We start from the raw sequence: 23,259 nt of genomic DNA on the forward strand, positions 1-23,259 counted from the left end.
TGGATATCTTGACGTTGCTGATATAACAACCAATCATATGAATCAATTCTTAAAATTTCCTAAAAAAATAAACGTAATAATAAAAAATTAAAAAGTTCCTAACATTCTCAAATCCCTTAAAACATATTTTTTTTCGACTGTCATCGGCTTCAACATGGATGCTGCCAGGTGGTTTGCTACTTGTGTCATCTACCCTCATTGCATTCTCACTAAATGTTATAAGTTCATCATACATTTTCATAGCACTCTTTGAAAATTCAGTCAAGGATTCAAAAACTGACGAAAACCCCTTCTGAAATCCGTTCACAGTAATATTTTGTGTGTCCTTCATGCTGGTATGATGTTTCGCCGTCTCCACGCAACTCGTTCTCCATCTTTTTCAAGCCTTTTTGTGCATGCAATTTCATTTCCTTCTCAAAGAACTTCAACTGAAGAATACTTTTCGTTATTTCAAATGCCAAAAACCTTCCTAGGATATTTTCTGGCAAGCCCATCAACCTTCCTCTTTTGTTGATGCTCTTTGCCTTGTTGGACCATCAAGGCTTGTACATCCTCCCCAAAACTTTTCATGGCACAAGTCACATCTTTATCTGGCAGCTTATCTAGGCAAACTAACCAATTGTGACAAATTTCAAGTGAGGGTATCATGTTGACTTTACACGGTCGAAGTGAAGACCAAGCTTCTGTGTAGGATTCAGTTTCAGGGGTAACAAATTTGTGTAGCCAACCATGAAGAGCTTCAATATATACGACGTCTGCGAAGAAACATATTCTGCAAAGCATGCACGCCAATTTTGAAGTTCTGCTTCAAGCTTTTGAGTAGCAAGCTGGTGTGACTCATTAGAGAACTTTCCATAGGATGAACAATTGAGAAATTTCAGTTCAGACGATTTTCTTTTGGGTTTCACGAGATACTGACATTATCTTCCAATTTCTCATTAGCCTGCAGAAAGTGGGCAAGAGAGCTCATATAACAAAATTAAAAAAAAATGTCAGGCTTCTCATATGGTACAAACAAATTCCTGAGATCTATCTTACCCATGTAGCAACTCAACAAGTTGTGGATGCATCTCTTCATCTCTCAGCTTTCAAATTTTTTTGAAGACTGATTATTCAGAATTTCTTATGGCAACCAAAATTCTGGAACGCAACTCCTCAACTTCAACTCCAACTCCAATTTTGTCCCCGGTCTTTAGGCCATGTCTCGATTGGGAGTGTTTTTGCTCATATATTCTCATGGTTTCCTCTCCAGCCTTGAACATACAAATTTAAAGATGATTCAAGTTATTCTCAAATTATATGGGTTGTGCAGTAGGAGAAATCAATAAAGCTGAATAAAGCAAACAATTGCTAGATTCATATTTTACCTTCACCTCCTCATAGAGTTTTTTCTCCCAAGCATATAGCTTTCCTAGTGTTAACGAATGGCATCTAGATCCCATTGCTCCATTGTCATAAAAAAGACCACCATGGAAATGAGTCCGTTTCGAAGAACTTCTGGAGCTAGATCTAAGGAGGCCTTTTCGGGAGGAAGACCAGGATAATGAACTTACTTGAATGAACTTACTTGAGTTTTCTGCACCCAAAAAATCATAGATGAGTGGATAGTAGAGCTAGAATATTATATCATGAAAATCAGTATATATGTACAATTTGCTAAACAAACAACAATAACTTATGATGCAAGTAATATAAATTTGACGTTGAATTATTTATCATTGACACCCTAAAACGATATACAATATACAACAGTTATCGGTATGCTAGCCACACCAGGGTGTCCACATGTGTATTTGTGTGTGTTTGAACAATTGAAACTACAACAGAAACCTCATGTTCAATCATGGAAAGAATTTCCTTCTTTAACATATATATAGACATGTATTTCTGCAAGCAAGTCAAATTAACAAAAAGGGCTTTTGAGGGAAGACATGAATTTCTGTCCCAATGACCACATCACTCTCCAGGCCACTTCTCCTCAGGTACCCATGCACCCATATCCCATGATCAATTGCACCCAGATGAGCACAAGCTGCAACGACACTGGTGATCTGCATTTCATGGAAAAGTTCCAAGGCCTCCTTTGGCCGCGACCACCTTGAACAAACCCAGTAATCATGGAATTCCAAGTAATAATGTTTCACTTGTTCATCTTCCCAAACAGATTCAATGCCTCATCAAGATTCCCACTTCTCAATCATCGAGTTCCACGAACAACATCCCTTTCCAACATTCATCAAACAATGTACGTGCACTATTCAGAAACCCACATGCAGAGTACATACCAATCAACGAATTTTGAACTAAAAACATCATACTTAACGACTTGTGGATGGAAGCTCCGGCCTGTGTGCCGCCATCAACCCTACTCGTGCATTCTTTTACAAGGAACGGAAAACTGAGACAATTACAGGAAATGCCATCGCAGAGAATTTGCTTATACAGCAGCATCAACCACCCAAACGAAGAAAGAGTTTCATCCGCTGCACTGATTTTTGTACACGCATATGCTCTGATCATCACGTTATAGAGGTAGGTTTTCTTTAAAGTCAATACCAAAAAAAAAAAAAAAAAAAAAAGGACCTAGGCGGGCGCCTAGCGCCTAGGCGGGTTTAGGTTTTTTTTTTTTTGGAACACCTTCTCAAGTACTTTGGATCAGTCTCTCTCAATTCCAAGAGTAACAGCCTGCACAAGGAGATGTTGCTGTTCTTTGAGCAGGGCCTTCTTCTTGCTTTCGAGTGAGCACATTTGGTTTTGGAGAGAGAGCATGTGATCTCGTATGAGATTTGGATCAATAGCAGGCAGGTGTTCCCAGAAAGCCCCCAGAGTTTCCTCCCTTTGAAGCTTTTCCCTTTCTGCCTCATAAATCTCAAGCTCAATTCTCTCAAGTCTGCTAGTGATGATATCCATGGCTGCACAAAGCTCAAACTCAAAGCTCTTTCATGCCACCTCAATAAACTCTTTTTTTATAGTTGGATTCTCTTTCTTAATTCTGAAATAAAAAATCAAATGGCACACACTCACCCACAAGGGGCTACTTCAAATTATGACACACACCAGAAACAAAGCAAAAGATAAATACAAGAGATGAGAGAGGCATGCAGAAGCACAAGTGTCCAACTCATGCTACGTGGCACTGCCAGTTATTTCGGTGCAGTTTTGTTTTTTGGGTTACAATGGTGCAGTTCTTTAATTCAGTTAATTGTATGCTTTAACAGTCCAATTCCAGTAATTCCACAACCATCTCTCTCTCTCTCTCTCTCTCTCTTCTCCAGCTTTCTCAAATATGGTAACACTCTCTCCCTCTCTATGTGCTTGCTTATCTTTCATTTTTGGCCTCTCTTTGTAATTATTTTGTTTTTACCCATGTCATTTATTCTGAAGAGCCGATATATAGTAAAACTAATGAAGTTGTTTCTAGACAAAGGGTTCTATATGGAAATACCCGTATAAAGTTTAATATTTTATTATACACATATATATCTATTTTTCAATAAAACATTCGTGTTCTGTACACGTCATAAAGACTCGATAAAATTCACGTTTTTGAAAAAGCAAACGTACAATACGTATATTGTGCATGTACATATGGATTTCTCATGTTAAATACATGTATTTTTCTTGTTTAATACACATATTTTTTACAAAATTGTCAATAAGACACACAAAATTAACGTATTATACAAATAATTCTCACATATTATTGAATAAAAATATTATATATTTAAAAAATTAAATGAATTATATAGTGTTCGATTAATATATGTTTTGAATCTATATATATAAAGCAAAAGGCAGAGAATGGTGAAACATTCAAAATACCAGAAAATGTTCTTGGTTAATGCAAACATTGAGAATTGAAATTATTAATTAAGTGAGGATAATATGGTAAATTTATATTTTTTCATATTAAAAAAATTTAAAATTAAAAGAAAAATCAGATAATGGATCCTCTTTTTATGGAATACAACTACATATTATCTTTTTTAATTTTAAAATAAATTTAATTTTTTCTTTTAAAAAGCCTCTCGCAAAAGCGGAAGCGCATGCAGAGAGACTAATATGTTGAAACTAACAAATTAATATCTGTAAAGTATAAACTAATGCAGCTAAGGTCTTTTTTCTTCATTTTTTTATAATCAAATATCTGTTTTGGCTATACCAAAGGAGGGTCATCTTGGACCAAATGACTCAATTCCAAATCTACCCATAGTTTCCTATCCTCCCAGGCTGCTGCATTTTTAAAGCCCAAGTTTAATTTCATGCCTGCTTTAGAGCAACTCCACCCACAAGGGCTAAGTCTAAGGCAAGGGCAAGCAAGGGCTGCCACTATTCACGTGAATAGTGTTAGCCTTTGCATTTGTGGTTCCACCCACAAGGGCTAAGTCTAGGGCAAGTCTAAGGCAAATACTATTCATTGTACTTTATTTCCTATTTTTTTTATACTTTAAATCATTAATTTTGATAATCTTTTGTAATTAAATTTTCAGAATAGATTTTTGGTTGTCACGTGTCCATTATTTTTCAAGTCAAGATTTTCGGATGAGAATCTCGGTTGCCACGTGTCTTATTCCAGATAAAATTTTCGGATATTCATTAAAAAATATTATAATCTCAGATTTCAGATAAGATTTTCATCCTCTAAAATTGTGCCACGTGTCCTATGTCAGATAAGATTTTCAGATATGTTTAAAAAATTATAATCTCAGATTTCAGATAAGATTTTCACCCTCTAAATTTGTGCCACGTGTCATCTCTATCTTCTGAATCCCTCTATAAAACTACACCATCAACTCATACCTCTCACACCATCTCTTATCTATTCCTTCATTTCTCAAATTTTACAAAACACTTTCTACTCTCAATGTCAAACTTGAGGAGGGTGTTGGAGAGGCAACAAAAAGAAAGGGAAGAAATCCGGCGTAGACGTGCTGATGAAGATCGAGACGCCGATGAAGAAGAGGAACAAATGCTTGCAGCAGCAGTGTGTATGCTTAATCAATCAAGGCAACACCATCGTCGTGCCCCAAATATGGACAGACGTAGGGAGTCTCGGGGTAAGAATCTCTTGGAGGATTACTTTATCCCAAATTCCTTATATCCTGCTTCTAAGTTTCGAGAGAGATATAGAATGCAGCCACATTTATTCCAAAAAATCATGCATGATATTTGTAATTATGACACATACTTCACTCAAAAGCATGATGCTGTTGGAGTTTTGGGTCTTATCCCGGAGCAAAAACTTACAGCTGCTTTGCGGATGCTTGCGTATGGGGCATCTGCAGAGCAGGTGGATGAGATTGCAAGGATGGGAAAATCTACTATCCTAGAGTGCTTGGTGCGATTTTGTGATGCAGTGGAAAATTTGTACATGCGGGAGTACCTTCGCAAACCCACGCCGAGGGACCTGCAAAGGCTTCTAAAAAAAGGCGAGGATCGAGGTTTCCCAGGAATGATTGGAAGCATCGATTGCATGCACTGGCAGTGGAAGAATTGTCCTACTGCTTGGCAAGGAGAGTACGGGAATCGGAAGGGGCAAAAAAGTATAATTTTGGAGGCCGTAGCTTCATTCGACACTTGGGTTTGGCATGCCTTCTTCGGGGTTGCCGGATCTCAGAATGATCTGAATGTCCTCGGTCAATCCCCGGTGTTCGACGAGGTATTGCGAGGTCATTCCCCCCAGGTCACGTACCAAATCAACAATACCGTATACTCTGGTGCATATTACCTTGCCGACGGAATTTATCCAAGGTGGACGACATTCGTGAAAACAATTTCGAATCCCCAATCCGAGAAGGAAAGAAACTTTGCTTCCTTTCAAGAAGGTTACATGAAAGACGTGGAGAGGTGTTTCGGTATCTTGCAAGCTCGTTGGGCAATTATCAGGGGTGCTGCTCGGATGCTAGATGAGGAGGTGCTGCGGAGTATTATGATGACTTGCATCATCCTCCACAACATGATTGTTGAGGATGAGTATGACTACGATGCTCCAGAGGTGTTTGAACCCGATCCCATGAACACGGCGTTGACAAGAATATATGAAAGGCCGATGGGACCAAATGGACTACCAATGGAGCCCGAACCGTTACTTCGGGATGGTCAATTCAACAACCCCATGATTGATCGTTATGAAGAAATGCAATCTTCATATGTTCACGAGAGACGTCAAATGGACTTGATCGAGTACTTGTGGGAGAGGAAAGGCAATCACAATGGATGAAGTCAAGATTAGTGCTTTGTTTGGAATTATGCTTTGTTTTTAATTATGCTTTTATTTTGTGTGTGGTGTTTTTTGGAATTATGTTTGTTTTTATTATTATGCTCTTATGTATGGTTTCTTTTGTGTGTTGTTTGCAATAAATGAAGGTGTGTTTTTAATTCATCTTTGTGTTGATGCTTAAAGGTTTTTAATAAATAGTCATATTATTTAATGCTTTGTTTATTGAATAAAAAGGAAACAATACAACAAATTAAAGGATAATACAACAATACAACAATACAACAAATTAAAGGATAATACAACAATACAACAATACAACATATGGCAAAGGTGTTTCAATACAACCTAATGGTTTTCATCATTTAACCAATCCGTATTGCTAGGTCCGTCGTCTTGGAAAAGTTTTCTTCTCATCACATCCCTTCGTCTTAGCTTCCAATAGGCCTTTGTTTCAGGAGACATATGGCTCGTATCCATGGCCATGATTTTCATCTCTTTATCATCCATGTCTTTTTCTTGTGCTTGCTGTTGTTGAAGTTTGTATGCTTCCTCTCGTGCCATGTCCAATGCATCTCTTTTCAAGTCTCTCTCAATTCTTAGTGAGGTGTTCTTAGCTATTTGCTCCAATAATTGTACACATTCATTGTTTGAAGTGCCACCTCTCTTGGCCTTTGCCGCCTTTCTCCCAATAGGTCTCGGCGGACGTGGGAGTGGTGACTCTGTTTCCATTGGGGAGTCCAATGGCGAATCGGTTGATGGCGAATCGTGGAGCGGCGTCTCATTCAACACAACCGGAGGACCGGTGGGAATAATTTTGAATCTCGAACAATCCTTCACAACTTCCCAACATTGGAAATGCACGAAACTTTTTTTGCCTTGCCCCATGGCACCGAACCACATTTGTGCTTGTATGATCTATTAAAAATAAATAATTGGAAGTGCAAGAAAAAAAAATTATTATGCAAGAAAATATAAACTATTTTGAAATGCAAGAATAAAATTGATTATGCAAGAAAATATAGACAAATTGGAAATGCAAAAAGAAAAAAAAAGAATATGCAAGAAAAAGAAATAGAATATGCAATAAAAAAAAGTTACATTAAATTGATTAAAATGGCAATTATAAAGATTTTACCTCATCGGATAGATTTTGACCGCTTCGAATGTTCTCCCTTGCTTTTGTCAACGCATTTCTCCATTTTCCTAACTCTTTATTTAGAAGTTTCCATCTACTAGATAAGGCCATTTCGGTCCGAATGGAACCCGATCTTTGACAAAATTCTCCATGAATTTTGCTCCACATATGATGGAACTTCATCTCATTGCCCGTGATAGGGTCATGACTAACGTTCACCCAAGATTGACACAACGCAATATCTTCCTGAGTTGCCCACGAGCCTCCGGTTTCAACAGAGGATGCCATTTGTTTTTTTTTTTTTTTTATACAAATGGAAAGTAGTAGAAAAATGTGAGTGGAGAGTAAAAAATATTGGAAGGAGAAGAGTTTGTATGGATAATTGGGGTGGAAGGTGAAAATTTTGAGTGGAGAGTAAAAAAAATTGGAGGGAGAAGAGTTTGTATGGAGAATTGGTGTGGAAAGTGAATAATGTGAGTGGAGAGAAAAAATTATTGGATGGAGAAGAAATTGTATGAAGATTTGGTGTGGAAAGTGAAAAAAATGGATAGGTATTTATAGGGAAAAAATACATACTTTTTTGGTATTTTTTAAAAAAAAATTCGGGTTTTTTTCGATTTTTTTTGCAATTTTTTAAGCCCAAAAAACGAGGATCGTCGGATTTCTGGAAAAAAACCCATCGGAGCGCCCCAGGTTGCGACACGTGGCAGATGCGCTGAAGTCAAATTTTTTTTACCGTTGGCGCGTGTAACTCACGCGCCAACGGTAAAAAAAATTTGAATTAGCACGAGCTGACGTCAGCGTGACGTCAGCCCTGATGTCATAGCCCTCGGGCTGAAGCCCAGGCGAAACTTGCCCTTGGGCTTGCCCGGGCTGGTGGGACCCACGCCAAACTGGGCTGCAGGCTGCTGCGCTGGAGGGCTCTCGGGCTGTTGAGGGGGGCCTTTTACCCGGGTTTGAGGGTGCGGTGGAGTTGCTCTTACAGCTCATATTATGGGTAAAAAGGGGCCCATAAGTATGGGTTAATGTGTAATTCTATATATGATGAAACAATATCTTGGTGCTCCATCCATATAAACCAAAATCAAGCTAAATATTTATTTTATTTCTTTGTTTATATAGTCTAAAATAAGAAAAGGGAAACGGACACAGACTCTGTCTTTTGTACTCCTTTTAACTATTGATCTAATAAAATTCTATTGACTTTTTATAAAATAAAATAAAAGAATACAGGAAAGGGGTTTCCAAAAAAAGCTGAAAATTGTATCTTATATGGGGAAATGTTTACTATTCTAGGGCCATGATCAAAGTCTTATGAAAATAAAACCTTCCCTTATTTAGATTGTACCTCTAAATCTAATCAAACACATGAAAAAGAAAAAGAAAAAAAAACCCAAAACTGTTAGCAGAAAATAGAATTTGCACTTTTTTTACCATTTCTGTGCGCTGTTTATGTTTAAAGCCAGATTGCATGTGTAGGTGGCTTATCTTTCACTCAAAGCAAAGCAAAGAAGTTGCAGAAAGAAACTCAGTTTGGGGAAGTGGCAGGAAAGTACCACTGCCTCTGTCACGGCACACTGCGATTGTCTTTTCTTTTACCAGGCAGATAATTTTTTTTTAAAATTATTCTTCCAAATTTATCCCTCTAGATTTTTACCCAAGAGTGGTAAAAAAGTTAGGCCTGCGGTGACGTCAGCACTGTCAAAGCCTATGATTACTCAGAATTCTTCAAAAGAAAAATAAAATCCAAATCTAGTGAAAGAGATCTTCAGCTTCAACTTTCTTCATTAAACCCGTTGCAATTTCCAGAATTTAATGCATCATGAGATTCTATTAGGGATGAAGCATTTATGGTGATGAAAAGTTGATCGTTATTTTTCATAATAATACAAAATTATAACGGTCACATAAAAAGGGTTTTACCATTTTATGCATGAAAAAACTTTAGTCTTTGTAATTTTTGTTTTACTAATATAGCATTTTTCCAGTGTAAAGTAATAGAATAGAAGAGGCAAATGTTTAGAGCTCAACTTTTTATTTTTACTTTCTAAATTCTCTCACATTATGAGAAATCTAAAATATTGTGGGGTGCACATAGGACCCATCACTAGAAGATCTAGGAAATGTAATCAAGAGAAAAATTCCACATAGGACCCATCCCTAAAAAAGTCAAAGGAAAAATATCGTACGATAAAAAGTTTGCATTTTCAATTTATCCATATAAAGTTTGCATTTTAAGTTTCATCTAAGTGCAATTATGTACTATACGATGTGCAAGTGCATTGTTTTATCGATTGTCTGATTTTGATCTTTTAATCTTTTCAGCCAACAGTTAAAACGTGAATCGCAATAGTGTATAGATTTACCATAGAAGAACTTTATATTTGATTAATTACATTAAATTTCACGTTTTATTTTAGTGATAATATTATCATTGTGAGTCTAAAAGAGAATCCTTGTGATTACTTATTAGAGATTATTTTCTTGTTTGTTGGGGACGTCTTTATTGAGTAATTAGTTAAATAACTCCATGGAGGAGAGGAAATCAAGGTTCCAAAAATATGACATAATAAAGTGGGCCGCTTAATTTGTCCCAATCTCTGTCAGAATATTTTTGGGATTAGAATTTAGATAAGAGCTGAGTTGGGGGATTGGACAGGATCGTAATTTCACAATTATCACCCACTAAGAATAACCAATATCTAATTAATATTTAATAATAATCCCAATAAATCCAGAAAAGGAAATCTTATTCAAACTAGGATTTAAAGACCGTAATGGTACGTTGGGTAATTTCGAGCCAAAACGCGGGGTATATAATAAACGTATTGCTGGATGCAGAGCTCATCGTCGTCTATATATGCAGCTTCTGAATAACATTGCGAAATCTCTCTCTTCGTTCTCTTAAGCTCTGATCCGCCGCTTGACGACGCCGTTGGAACGTTAGACGAACCGAGGATCCGGAAAATCACATCAATCCGGATAGATCCGAAGGGCCTGATCCGATCCAGCTTGGTATTCTTCTTCACATTCATAGATCTCTCTCTCTCAGAATTTTCTCTTGGATCATTAATCGGATTGCTGTTGTTTACATTAAGCGTAATTACAAAGATTTTGACTGAATACTCGTTGGTAGATCCAATAATCAAATTGGTTTTTCAATTCTGTCTTTTTGGCCATGTGATATTGAAAATGTCGTTGTCGTATTGGTGCATGATGTTGTTGGTTTGGACTTTGGATCTGAATGAAGTTGTTGTGATATGGATGTGATTGTTAGTAATTGTAAAGATTGTGGCTTTGCATGTTGGGTTGAAGATATAAATAGTGCTGATGATAATGATGTGATGTTTGAAACTTAATTGGGTTGGTGTTGTTGGATTCGGTGGTGTAGATCTCTATCAATACAAGAAGGCTGTTGAGATGGCATCATCAACAGCTGCGGCCACAGGATGGTACAGAGGGAGAGTGAAGGCAGTTCCTTCAGGGGACTCCTTGGTCATCATGGCCCTCACAGCCAACAAGGCAGGACCCCCACCTGAAAGAACCATCACTTTGTCATCGCTTATGGCTCCGAAACTGGTAAAACAAATAACGTCCCTTTGCGTTCCATCCACCCATGTATTTTTAGCTTCCTGTTTTCGTAGCATTGTTGTAAATTCTTGGTCTTTTGCATCATTCAAGGATTGTGCTGTTATGTATTATGATTTTGTTTTAGCTCAATTTTCTGCATTAGTCGTGGATTAGCCCGGTTGTTGACGTTGTTTTGGTGGTTTGTTGTTATTGTTATGTTTTGTATTGCTAGGCTCGTAGAACTACCAAGGATGAGCCATTTGCATGGGACAGCAGAGAGTTTCTGAGGAAGCTCTGCCTGGGAAAGGTGCTTATTTTAAATATTTTTTTTTTGCTTTGTTATCATAATAGTATTCATTTTAAAAACAATAAGCATGATGCATCCACCTCATTATATTTTCCCAACAGGAGGTGGCTTTCAGAGTGGACTACGTTGTACAACAGATAGGGCGAGAATTTGGCTCAGTTTTTCTTGGTGACAAGAATGTTGCAATGCTGGTTGTTGCTGAAGGCTGGGCAAAGGTTTTTATCTTTTTTGTTTCTACATCTATGGGTCACTAATTTTGTATTTAATGTTTAATCTGAATGGGTGTAAGCTGAATCTTATTTTTTATTTATTTTTGTGTGCAGGTCAAGGAGGTTAAACAGAACCAACAGAAAGGAGAAGCTAGTCCTTATATTGCAGAGCTGCTACGTCTCCAAGAACAAGCTAACACCCAGGGCCTTGGTCTCTGGAGCAAGGTATGCATTTTCCCTCCATATTTCTTATATTGTACATATAACTTGTTACAGCATGTTAGAAGTTAACTTCAAATTTGTTACATAAGCATTATCATTTGTTCTTAATTGCAGGTTCCTGGTGCTGCTGACACATCCATTAGGACTCTACCGCCCTCTGCCATTGGTGATCCAAGCAATTTAGATGCCATGAGTCTGTTGGCTGCAAATAAGGGCAGGCCCATGGAAGGTATTGTTGAGCAAGTTCGTGATGGAAGCACAGTTCGGGTCTACTTGCTTCCCGATTTTCAGTTTGTTCAAGTATTCGTTGCAGGAACTCAGGTATGCATTCTTTCTGCATCTGGACAAGTGTGCACAAAATTTGGTTTCTATCTACTTCATAATCAAAAGTACTAATATGAATATAAAACATATTTTTCTCTGTTCCAATTAGGCCCCATCAGTGGGAAGGAGACCTATAGCTTCAGAAGTTGTTGCTGAACCCGAAACAACTTCTGATAAAACAAATGGTGATGTTTCTACTGAGCCTCGAGCCCCTCTAACTTCTGCCCAAAGAATTGTAGCTTCAACAACATCATCTGTTGAAATTGCTGCTGATCCATTTGCACTGGAAGCTAAACATTTTACAGAAACTCGCGTGCTGCATAGAGATGTAAGGAAATTTCTACTTTAGGTTATCTTGGACAGTGAGTTTATTACAATTTTATGAATATTGTGGTTGATTTATAGGTCCGCATCGTTCTGGAAGGTGTTGACAAATTCAGCAATTTGATTGGGTCAGTATATTACCCGGATGGAGACTCAGCGAAAGACCTGGCCCTGGAGCTTGTTGAAAATGTAAGAGCTTAAACTGTGCAGTGATTTCACATTTAACATTGACAATGACTAATGTGTTCATATTACTGAAATTTGGAATACTTATCACATGCTTTCAATCTTTTCCATGTAGCTTCTTGCATGCTTTAATGTTAGTTTGCAGATCTTTTATATCCTCTCTCAGACTTGTAGTTATCTGTTGTAAGACCTCTAAAGGGAATGCTGTCAATGCTCGAACTTTTTGTCTAGGGTTATGCAAAATACGTTGAATGGAGTGCTAACATGATGGAAGAAGATGCGAAGAGGCGGCTGAAGGCTGCAGAGCTTGAAGCTAAGAAAAGCAAGTTGAGGATCTGGACAAACTACGTACCCCCAGTTACAAATTCAAAGGCAATTCATGACCAGAATTTCACTGGCAAGGTAGTATTTACTTAAATCTATGATTATCTAAATTGATGTCAACACTATGCTTAGTCATATGTATTCGCACATAATTGATTTTTGCTTTCTTCCAGGTTGTGGAGGTTGTCAGCGGGGACTGTGTCATTGTTGCTGATGATTCTGTTCCATTCGGCAGTCCACTAGCAGAGAGGCGAGTTAATCTTTCAAGTATTAGGTGCCCGAAAATGGGCAATCCTCGTAGAGAAGAAAAGCCGGCTCCATATGCCCGTGAAGCAAAAGAGTTCCTGAGAACCCGCCTTATTGGACTCCAAGTATGAGAACCAATTTTGATACATTGATTTCTGTGTGATAGAAATCTCTCTCTTGGTTGGAAATAATTTTTAATTTTATATTTGGCATGTTTTGCAGGTGAATGTTCAAATGGAGTATTCAAGGAAGATCACGGCAGATGGAGCTGCAGTTTCTACTGGACCTGCAGATTCCAGAGTCATGGATTTTGGATCAGTCTTCCTTGTAAAGGCTGAGGGTGATGATGCTCCAGCACCTGCTTCATCTGCTCCTGGCAGCCAGCCAGCTGGGCTGAATGTTGCTGAACTGGTGGTTGCACGTGGCTTTGGCACTGTTATTAGACATAGAGATTTTGAAGAGCGGTCAAACTATTATGATGCACTTCTTTCGGCGGAATCACGTGCTATTGCTGGCAAAAAAGGAATACATTCTGCCAAGGATCCTCCAGTGATGCACATTACAGACCTGATGCAGGTGAGAAATAAAATATAATCATTAAAGGGATGGATTCTTGTTGTAAGAGTCGGAATTTAAATTTCACTCATTCCTTTGTTCATATTGTCTCTTCCAGGCATCAGCTAAGAAAGCCAGAGATTTCTTTCCGTTCTTACAAAAAAGGAGGAAAATTCCTGCCGTTGTGGAATATGTCTTTAGTGGCCATCGTTTTAAACTATTGATTCCCAAGGAAACATGCAGCATTGCCTTTGCATTCTCTGGTGTCAGATGTCCCGGTCGTGGGGAGCCCTATTCAGATGAAGCAATTGCGCTAATGAGACGAAGAATAATGCAGAGAGATGTTGAGGTTAATCTCATTTAGCATTAAAATCTAGTAGCTTTCCCCTTGGTTTTGTTCTTGCTTTGATAAAATTGTCTCTCTTTTCCAGATTGAAGTTGAGACTGTTGATAGAACTGGAACTTTCTTGGGATCTTTGTGGGAGTCAAAGTCAAAGACCAATGTGGCGATTGCCCTTGTTGAAGCTGGCCTGGCAAAATTTCAAAATTCCTTTGGCGGTGAAATCCCAGATGGGCACCTTCTTGAACAAGCTGAGCAATCTGCAAAAAGGCAGAAATTGAAAGTATGTGAAGCACAGAATACCTGCATAATACAGCTGTCTTCCTGTTAAATATGCTAATTTCATTTCTTTTTCTTTGCAGATTTGGGAGAACTATGTTGAAGGAGAGGAAGTTTCCAATGGTTCAGCTGTCGACAACAACAAACAGAAAGAAGTGCTAAAGGTACTTAGAATGTGATTGCATCAATTAATGCCCCTTCTGTGTGCTGTAAAATGTTAATTAACATCTGTCCTGCTCTTTGTTTTCAGGTTGTGGTAACAGAAGTTTTGGGAAGCGGTGGTAAATTTTATGTTCAGACAGCTGGTGATCAGAAAATTGCCTCTATACAGCAACAGCTTGCATCTTTGAGTATTCAAGAAGCTCCCGTGATTGGTGCTTTTAATCCTAAGAAGGGTGACATTGTCCTTGCTCAGTTTAGTGCAGATAATTCTTGGAACCGAGCAATGGTGAGTTACAACCTGAAAAATCAGTTTTATTTTCCAATTGTAATAACTTTTTTAATCTTCTGAGTTATTTCAGTGCATTACAGCATACTTTTTTTTCCCTTCCCTCCCTTTCCCATTTTTTCTAACAAACTGTTCCATTTTTTACATTGTTAGCATTTTTTTTTTACAAGAAAATGAGTCTGGAAAATATTTCCGATGAACAAATTGAGATGACAAACATATTGTATTGATTAAGATTTATCTCCAGTCCTTTGCTTCAAGGAAAAAGATTTTTCTTATTTTTAACTGGAAAGTGAACGTTCTATAACCACTTGCCACTTGCCACTTGCTGATATAATAAGTTTCACTAACAAAGTCTATAATTAGCATGATAGTTTACATTAACTGAATTACATCTGAGTGTGAGTACACTGAATGTTCCTTACGCTGAGTCTTTGAATATTTTCAAAATTTCTGACTTTTGTATTTCACATGCAAAGATTGTCAATGCACCTCGAGGAGCTGTGGAATCCCCTAAAGACAAGTTTGAAGTCTTCTACATTGATTATGGTAATCAAGAGGTTGTCCCTTACAGTGAGTTACGGCCTCTTGACCCTTCAGTTTCCTCTGCACCTGGTCTTGCTCAATTATGCAGCCTTGCATATGTTAAAGTCCCGAGCTTGGAGGAGGACTTTGGTCAAGAAGCAGCAGAGTATTTAAGTGAGCAGACATTAAATAGTTCCACAGAGTTTAGGGCCATGATTGAGGAAAGGGATCTTTCAGGGGGAAAAGTTAAAGGCCAGGGAACTGGACCGGTTCTTGTTGTGACTCTTGTCGCTGTGGATGCTGAGATCAGTGTAAATGCTGCCATGCTTCAGGTATGAGTTATAACCCTCTGCTTTATTTGCGGTGCTTTTAAAGCTTGCGTCTCTTAAATTTGTCATATGCACTTAGCAGAACTGATCCATTCCGAAAATATCTATTTTGTTGTAATTTTTCGTATGCACATCATCTGCAAAAGGAAAGATAAAAGCATATGGCAGTTTGAAGTTTTGGAACTTCTAACTTTTATTTTCAATTGTTTGAGGAGCCTGATGTGGTATCCTTGTGTTGCATTTGAGGGAGTCGTATCCATATTGCATAATACCATCCATCCTATTTCAAGTTTGTGAATATATTTGAGGGAGTCCCTTTTACCATCCTATACGTAATACACATACCAAATTTCTGACTATATTGGGTTTTTTTATGTGATCTATAATCCATTTTACTTGTAATCTAAGGAAGAACTTAATACATCTGTTGTGAACTTACGAGTAATGTTATTTGTAATTAATAATACTCTAAAACATTGTCATAGCCATGCTTCTTTCCAAGTTTTGAGGGCTTGCCAGATTTCCTACTGGCTGTGTCCCATTTTCAATTAAATAGAATCCTCATAATATATAATTGTATAATGCTTATCTTAATCTTTTAAAGCTTTTTCTCCTGAATTTCTTTCTGAATCTCAGCTCTTCAAATTTGTGAAATTTTCAGGAAGGACTTGCTAGGTTAGAGAAACAGAAGAAACGGGAAACTAAGGAGCGGAAGACGGCAATCGAGAACTTGGAAAAGTTCCAGGAAGAAGCAAGGGCTGATAGGCGGGGGATGTGGCGCTATGGAGACATCCAGTCAGATGATGAGGACATTGCTCCTCCCTTAAGAAAGGCTGCTGGCAAGCGATGAACGTACAATAGTAGGGACATAAACCAAGTTACATCCCCTGTGGCCTAAGATGCGGTTAAGTTTTAGGGATGTATCATCTGCTTTTTAGAGTAAGAGGGAAAGGAACATGTTGCAGCAAAAACTTGCTTAAGTTTTGTTTTCGGTCTCCCGGATTGTTTTTTTAGATGAGGGAACAATTTTTTTTAGACAATTCCAATAAGGTAAACTCAAACCATATGTGTTCAGTCTCTCTTTGAGGCCAGCACAGACAATTTTGTCTGTCGACCAAAAAGCTTAACAATTTGTGCTTTTCATTTATTTATAGGGTTAATGACAGCTTAGTACTTGTGGGTATGCTCTTGAGACATGTTAAATCCCTACATTCTCAATTTTTCCAATAACATACTTCGGTCTTTTAAATTTGTTACAATGTGGTTTTGCCGTTAGGGTTTTTGTTAAATCTTGACATTAGGGTTCTATATTTTTATATTTTTATTTATTTTAAATTGATTAGAATATGAATAAAATTTTATATTTTTGGAAAAATATTGAGGAAAAGGATATAAAAAAAATCCTAGGACCACTCAACCAAACCAGCGCTCCCCTTCCCCCGACGATTTCTTCTCACTGCCCACATCCCAAACCCCCCACCCCCATCAAGGCCCCAGCCAACCTCTCTCTCCCTCCAAACAATCTGACAATGTTTGCCCAAAAAAAAGGTTTTATTTTCAAACTTTTTTACTCGACCAAATAAACACAAGCATTTGCAAAAGTTTCCAAAACTTATCAAGACATCCACACCCCAAAATCCAGCCCCCCTTGTACTTCGTTGAACCAAGCCGCCGCCTCCTAATATCTCTTCATCTTCCTCTTTCTCGGATTTAAACTTGGCGAGGTACTGTGTCGGCGTTGCAACGGCTAAAGAACTAGGCGACGAAGACGGCCACATGACCTTGGGCTTCGGTGGTGGTTGAATCTTTTATTGTGGTTGGGCTGTGAACTCCTCGACAGATCTGGAGTTTCGGGATCTAAATAGACATGTTGGGTGGGCTGAGTAAATATTGGGGTTGGTCATCAATGGTTGGCTGGTTGGGGGAGAGGGATGGGGGAGAAAGGCTGAGTAAATCCTCAACATTTCATCCAATTCTTTCTCCCCCCAATTCTCTCATGACCACCCCTTACCCCTACCACTCCTCCCCCACAAACCCAGAAACCCCAGTCAGCAACCACAAACCTAGAAACCCCCATCGATTTCTAGTTTTTCACCCCAATTCCCCATGACCACCCCTTACCCCTACCACCCCTCCCCCACAAATCCAGAAACCCCAGCCAGCAACCACAAACCCAAAAACCCCTTCTGGTTTTTCACCCCCTCCCCACAAACCCAGAAACCCCCTCGATTTATTATCCCTCCCCCCCCCCCCCCCCCCCCTTTCCGCGCCCGCCCCAACTCCAGTCCCTACCCACTAACCCAGCCTCGTCGACCACTCACTCGCCATTCTTCAAGTCACTGCCAAATGACGAGAGAGAGAGAGAGAGAGAGAGAGAGAGAGAGAGTATTTCTATTTTCTATTTTTTATTTTTTTTATTTTTAATGTACAAAATGACCATTTTGCTCTCATTTTTAATGGCAAATTAGATGAAATGTTGTGGATTTAGAGGGAGGGGGAAAATTGACAAAAAAAAGAAGTTCATATCCTTAATTTTCTATAATAAAAAAAGGATATGGGTAAATTGAAAGTTAGGTACAAGTTTAGGGGTCAAATCACCGGTTAATCCTTTTAGAAATTATATTATACAATCATTACACTTAAAAGAAAAGTTGACTTAAAAGTTGTTCGAGAATAGGTTAACAACGTATATTAAATTTATGATACTATATTAGACAATCATTAGACCTAAAAGAACATCGCTATTGACTCCAACCGAAAACAAAATCTCACTATCGACTCTCATGCATCCATCCGGTGGATGTTACACAAGGCCATCTAACCCTATGACTCTATGACAGGAGGTTTCACTATTTGATGAGTTGAACTCTCTCAAGTCTCCAATAGGAAATTCAACTGGTTATCATATTATATTGCTGAATCGGTCTTGTTTCTGCTTTATTTCTTCTCTTCTTTTCTTTTTTCTTCTTTTTCCTTTTTAACGTAACCTAGCCTGAATGAGTTATTTGAGAATGTAACCCACATTCCAATTCAAATGTTCGTTTGTGCAACAAGGAATCAATTTTTTTTTTCTGTTTATTAAATAAATACAAAGAATTTTTGAAGGACAAAATAGATGTCCCTAATTTACAATGGGGTTACTTGGTAATAAAAATGTGCAATAAAAGCATTCTCGGGGCATCAGAAAAGCATGCTTTCAAATGGTCTAAAAGCACATTTAGTTCAAGGTTTAGGAGCTTGGGAATAAGTTTCAAATTGCATTCCCATGTTTAGTAAGTGCACTCTTGGGAATGCAATTATAGACTCATAGGTATGGACTTCCCTTATAAGGGGAAGTTCAAACCCTTGGCTCACCTTGGGAAACTTTTTCCCCCCACTTGGAAAAGCATTTAATGCGATTTTTTAAGACTAACTTACCCATGTTATTATTTTAAAATACCACTTTTGACCCTTAAGAAACTCTTCATATTAATAACTTTTAATAATAAAAAATTAAGGGTGTTGTTGGAAAACCGATCAACTTTTCATTTCTAATACTGCACAAACCAAACATGGAAATGAGAGAAAATAACATTTTCCTAGTCCTCATTTTATAGTGTTCCCAAACATGGGAATGGACATCCTCCATTCCCATCTCGTGGGATTATACATGGAAAGTTTACTCTCAAGAAGTTCAATTCGTGAACCAAACGGACTCTGAGGCCCCATTTGGTTCATGGGAAATAAGGCTTGGGGATAGGAAATCAATTGCTTTCCTACGTTTGGAAAGTCTAGGCATGAGAAATGGTTGTCTAACACATGGGAAAGTAAGGAGAAAGTGAAGCCCTCCTCCTAACTTGGGTTTTGTTTTACCTCATCATACAATATATCATTATATGCATTCTTTTTTTTATTTGATTTAATATGGGTATAATTGGAAAATTATACAAACTTTGTTTTCCATTCATACTCAAAACAAACATGAGAAAGAAAATAAAGTAATATCTCCCGGTTACTCTCCTGACATTACCAAACGTGGGAAATGAATCTTCCATTTCCCATCCCTTGGGAAATGACATAGGAAATGATTTTTCCTCAAATTCGTTCCATGAACCAAATAAGAAATAAGGGTTCATTTATAATTAAAAAAAAATGCAATTTCATACTAGTTCTTAAAATCTGCGAACCAAAACGGCGTAACCTAAAGAATTATATGTGGGATTTTAGACAAAAATGGTGTAAATAAGTTTTCCTATTAATTTTGCAATCAGCAGAATTGTTAGTTCGCAATCAAACACCGAATTTTATTTTCCATCAACATCAAATTTTGACTAACATCGACTTTTTCGCGTTGAGAAGCATCTTTAATTTTGCAAATTTTGAAACCAATGTTTTTGTAATCTCTGAAAATGGGTTTGTTTTTTAGTAAATGGAGAACACAAATTTCAATGGAATTTCGAAAGTCGAAGAAAGAGGGATTAGCTATGTAACATTTGGTATAGCAACAACAATTAGAGTCAGGACGGAACTACAATAACAATATCATCTGCTGTCATAGAAATCTGGAAATGAAGTATCACAGCTTAATAGATCTGTCATTTACACTCCTGATACATTAACTGTTTTCAACACAAAGGCTAAAAAAGGCAAAAGAAAAAAATTCCGACATTCAAGAATGACCTACACAAAAACAACTAGGCTCAAAATTTGATGATAATGGAAGTGAAAATTGTAATCAGTAGCTTTCCCTCTTCTCACTTCAGTTTTCACGCCTTACTGTCCTTCGGCGGGGAGCAGCAGCTGTTTCGTTCTCGTTCTCAGCCGAAGTACCTTCCTTCTCCTTCTCTTCTTCCTTTTCCTCGCTGCTTGAAGCATCGGCCGTTCCAGTGGTTTTCTTCTCAACTCTTGCCTGCACAACACAAAGACATAGCAACATTTAGCAACAGCAATAACAAGTATTTCTTTAGTTCTTCTAAAGGGCCTTCAACACTTACAGGTTTCTTCCCACCAAAGAGTAGCTTGATAAATACTGTGAAGATGATCACCGCAATGGAGACAATGATGCCAACGGTGAGATTCGGTTGTTGCTCTGCCTTTTCAATGAGATCCTGCAAGACAAGCTTGGATTTTAGGGTGCATTCCACAAAAATCACCCTCAAAACAGATAATGAACAAAATACTGATGACTTACAATTATCTTAGACTTGTGGGCACTTAAGAAGGGAATATCAGCTACGGTGTATAGGACGTCGAATACTTTCTTCTGCAGGAATTGAAAATACATTCAATAACCGTGCCAAGTAACCACCATATAAATGCCATAAAACCAAATAGAACTGATATTGCAGAAAGCTTTACCTGGAAGCTGGAGAGGAACCCTTCTGAACCCTGAACATCTTCCTCATCCTTTTGTTTCTCTTTCTCAACTTCAAATTTTGGTTTCCAGGTGGTTTCCCGGTATGTTTCTGCAACTTTCTCATCTTTTGTGATCAAAATGTTGTCGAACAATATACCATCTTGCATTGTCCAAATCTCAATGCCAACAGCAGCTACAGGCTCAAAGTCTGGTTGGTCGGCTTCAAAGTAACTGGGGTTTGGAATCTCCTGAGGCTTCCAGATACCCTTGTAATTAGGGTTGTCGATGAGTGGGGCATGCCATTTTCCCTTGTAAGCTGGATTTCTCTTCATTGGCCTCTTCCATTCACCACAACCAGGAGCTGTCACACACTTTGGGTTTTCGATCTTTGGGGCTTCAAATTCACCATCCTCCTCATCATCCCAATCTTCTGGTTTTGTGGCATCAGGATCATCTATCTCCTCAGGCTCATCGTCCAACCATCCTTCAGGTTTCTCTGCTTCTTCATCTACAATTTCAAGGGGTGCCTCCTCATCCCAGTCCTCTGGCTTTACAGCATTAGGGTCTGGAATTTTGGCTCTCTCATCCCAATCCTCGGGCTTCTTATCTTCTGGATCAGGAATTGTCTTGGTAGGAATAAGAGGAGGCATAAAATCATCAGCTGATAGGAAATTCGCCTTCCTCTTCTCCTCCCCATCAACTAGAATTCGCAACTCATTATCGGGTTTCAGAATGGCAGTGTACACATGAGAAAGTTTGTCAGATGGAACAGAGGGAGGGGTCGTCAGATGGTGCTCAACGTACTCTCCGCTCTTGGGATTCTTATGCTTAAAAATAAAGTGAACCTTGTTTGTGAGTCCACATTTGTCAGGTCCAAACATGATCGAATACGGAGACTCATTGTCGAATATCTTAGGTTCCCATCCAGCCTCCTGCGGTCGAAGGTATTTCAGATAGGCACCACCACATTCAAGCCCGTTCTGGAGACGAGTCTCAAATTGAAGGACGACAGTTCCATCCTTCAGACTCGCTGGCTTCTCAAGCTCCTTCACTATTGCGTACTTCTTAGCCTTCTCACTCACAAGAAGGCCATAATCCTCATGTCCCTCACTCTTTGAATGAGTCCACACACCTAAATGCAAATTAGAAAATAAAATAAGTTTCCAACACACAAAATGGAAAGGAATATGCCAAAATCATGATGTATGAGCTACAATTTTCAGATTGGTTAAGCAGGGAACATAAAAAAAAAAAACTTTATTTCTGTTATGGGACCACTATGATTTACAGAAACCATGTGATCGCACAAGAACAAAATCCAAGCACACAATAAACAATCCCATCATAACAGGAGTACTGATAAATCTTCATTACACATCTTGAAAATCCTATCATGTATATACTCATGAATGTAAAAAGAAAAAATCTACAAGTTTTCCCATCGAACTATTTGTATGGTTGTCTAAGTCCACCTAGAGCTGATAGCTAAGCACAACGATCTAAGTTTGGCATACATGGCAACCTTTTTAATACAATTCAGATCGATCGCAAAACGATCCAATATCTACAAACACATACGCATTCATTAACATAAAGATATCAGCTTTTTGCATAAAAATGGAAGAAAGGACTAACCTTGGTAGTCATCTTTGCTAGAAACGGTCCAGCGACCTTCAAATGTTTCATCAAATGAGTCGTAAAAGACCTAAAACGCCAAATCAATCAAAATTCATTAGCAATTGGGATTGAATCTGAGACTTAAAGCTTAGAACTCTAACAACTGCAAAGGAAGGAGAAGACTCAGATTCATTACCGTATCGTCGGAAGCAAATAACTGCTGAAATGAAAAGCAAGCTACGAGCAGAAACAGCACTGGAACGCGAACCCTAACCATCTTTATCTCTCTGTTTCTCTCTCTCTCTCTCTCTTGCTTCCGAGTTCCTTGACAACTCCTTTCTCGATACTGAGTTCTAGTTCTTCTACATATAGATCTCTACAACGCTGCCTTCGACTTGCTTCCACCAATCAAATCACGTGCCACGTTCAATGGGCCAATGGCGTCTCGCCACGTCACAAACTTGACGCATCGTTGCGTCTCTCGCGAGTTTGCGACCAACTTTTCGGTTCTGTTCTTTCTAAGGATTGGGCCACGTCAAAGCCCAAAATGAGTATTGGACCAACTCAATTCACGTTTTGTGTCTATATTTATTTTTATGCAAATATAAACAATTTTTTTTCCCACATTTTGTATTTTGTGTTTGGAGTAACGATGGCTATGGTATGAATATTATTTCAACAAATGATATATGAGAAACGTCAGAGAGATATTGCATTTTCTGATTACAAAATTTGCATTATTTGAAGTTCATCATAATAATTGA

General features: G+C 38.2%; 2 protein-coding genes, 1 long non-coding RNA gene and 1 pseudogene across 4 annotated transcripts; 1 reads left to right on the forward strand and 3 right to left on the reverse strand.

Annotated features, from left to right (window-relative positions):
* Nucleotides 1-49: 49 nt before the first annotated feature.
* LOC148294550 (protein ALTERED PHOSPHATE STARVATION RESPONSE 1-like) lies at nucleotides 50-2,910 on the reverse strand (annotated as a pseudogene). Its single transcript, XR_015836084.1, has 5 exons — nucleotides 2,747-2,910; nucleotides 1,953-2,097; nucleotides 1,368-1,613; nucleotides 1,039-1,253; nucleotides 50-943 (listed from the first exon to the last, which is right to left on the reverse strand). The product of XR_015836084.1 is annotated as a protein ALTERED PHOSPHATE STARVATION RESPONSE 1-like (transcript).
* A 4,193-nt stretch (nucleotides 2,911-7,103) lies between these two features.
* LOC148294551 (uncharacterized) lies at nucleotides 7,104-7,538 on the reverse strand. Its single transcript, XR_015835708.1, has 2 exons — nucleotides 7,356-7,538; nucleotides 7,104-7,135 (listed from the first exon to the last, which is right to left on the reverse strand). It is a non-coding gene; the product is annotated as an uncharacterized LOC148294551 (long non-coding RNA).
* Nucleotides 7,539-10,209: 2,671 nt separating this feature from the next.
* On the forward strand, nucleotides 10,210-16,726 carry LOC110769642 (ribonuclease TUDOR 1). Its single transcript, XM_021973670.2, has 17 exons — nucleotides 10,210-10,370; nucleotides 10,747-10,934; nucleotides 11,158-11,232; nucleotides 11,334-11,447; nucleotides 11,556-11,666; nucleotides 11,778-11,984; nucleotides 12,097-12,315; nucleotides 12,393-12,500; nucleotides 12,729-12,899; nucleotides 12,995-13,192; nucleotides 13,290-13,643; nucleotides 13,741-13,971; nucleotides 14,054-14,245; nucleotides 14,325-14,405; nucleotides 14,492-14,689; nucleotides 15,169-15,546; nucleotides 16,205-16,726. Exons 2-17 carry the CDS (start codon nucleotides 10,776-10,778, stop codon nucleotides 16,391-16,393), a joined length of 2,985 nt encoding a protein of 994 aa, XP_021829362.1. The 5' UTR covers nucleotides 10,210-10,370; nucleotides 10,747-10,775; the 3' UTR covers nucleotides 16,394-16,726.
* Nucleotides 16,727-20,051: 3,325 nt separating this feature from the next.
* Nucleotides 20,052-22,853, reverse strand: LOC110769626 (calnexin homolog). The gene is made up of 6 exons (XM_021973649.2): nucleotides 22,692-22,853; nucleotides 22,514-22,583; nucleotides 20,881-22,010; nucleotides 20,714-20,785; nucleotides 20,517-20,630; nucleotides 20,052-20,431 (listed from the first exon to the last, which is right to left on the reverse strand). Exons 1-6 carry the CDS (start codon nucleotides 22,770-22,772, stop codon nucleotides 20,282-20,284), a joined length of 1,617 nt encoding a protein of 538 aa, XP_021829341.2. The 5' UTR covers nucleotides 22,773-22,853; the 3' UTR covers nucleotides 20,052-20,281.
* Nucleotides 22,854-23,259: the final 406 nt, after the last annotated feature.

The sequence above is a fragment of the Prunus avium genome, chromosome 5 (genome assembly GCF_965620075.1).
Source record: "Prunus avium chromosome 5, drPruAviu1.hap1.1, whole genome shotgun sequence".
Lineage (NCBI taxonomy): Eukaryota > Viridiplantae > Streptophyta > Magnoliopsida > Rosales > Rosaceae > Prunus > Prunus avium.

What these genes read in the sequence shown, in the direction of transcription:
- LOC110769626 (XM_021973649.2), bottom strand. Translation starts at nt 22,772, where the DNA reads ATGGTTAGGGTTCGCGTTCCAGTGCTGTTTCTGCTCGTAGCTTGCTTT. An exon ending in TATTTGCTTCCGACGATACG is followed by an intron (nt 22,584 to 22,691) that starts GTAATGAATCTG and finishes TTGGCGTTTTAG; the next exon opens with GTCTTTTACGACTCATTTGA. An exon ending in TCTTTGGTGGGAAGAAACCT is followed by an intron (nt 20,432 to 20,516) that starts GTAAGTGTTGAA and finishes TGTGTTGTGCAG; the next exon opens with GCAAGAGTTGAGAAGAAAAC.
- LOC110769642 (XM_021973670.2), top strand. Translation starts at nt 10,776, where the DNA reads ATGGCATCATCAACAGCTGCGGCCACAGGATGGTACAGAGGGAGAGTG. An exon ending in CGCTTATGGCTCCGAAACTG is followed by an intron (nt 10,935 to 11,157) that starts GTAAAACAAATA and finishes TTGTATTGCTAG; the next exon opens with GCTCGTAGAACTACCAAGGA. An exon ending in TTGCTGAAGGCTGGGCAAAG is followed by an intron (nt 11,448 to 11,555) that starts GTTTTTATCTTT and finishes TTTTGTGTGCAG; the next exon opens with GTCAAGGAGGTTAAACAGAA.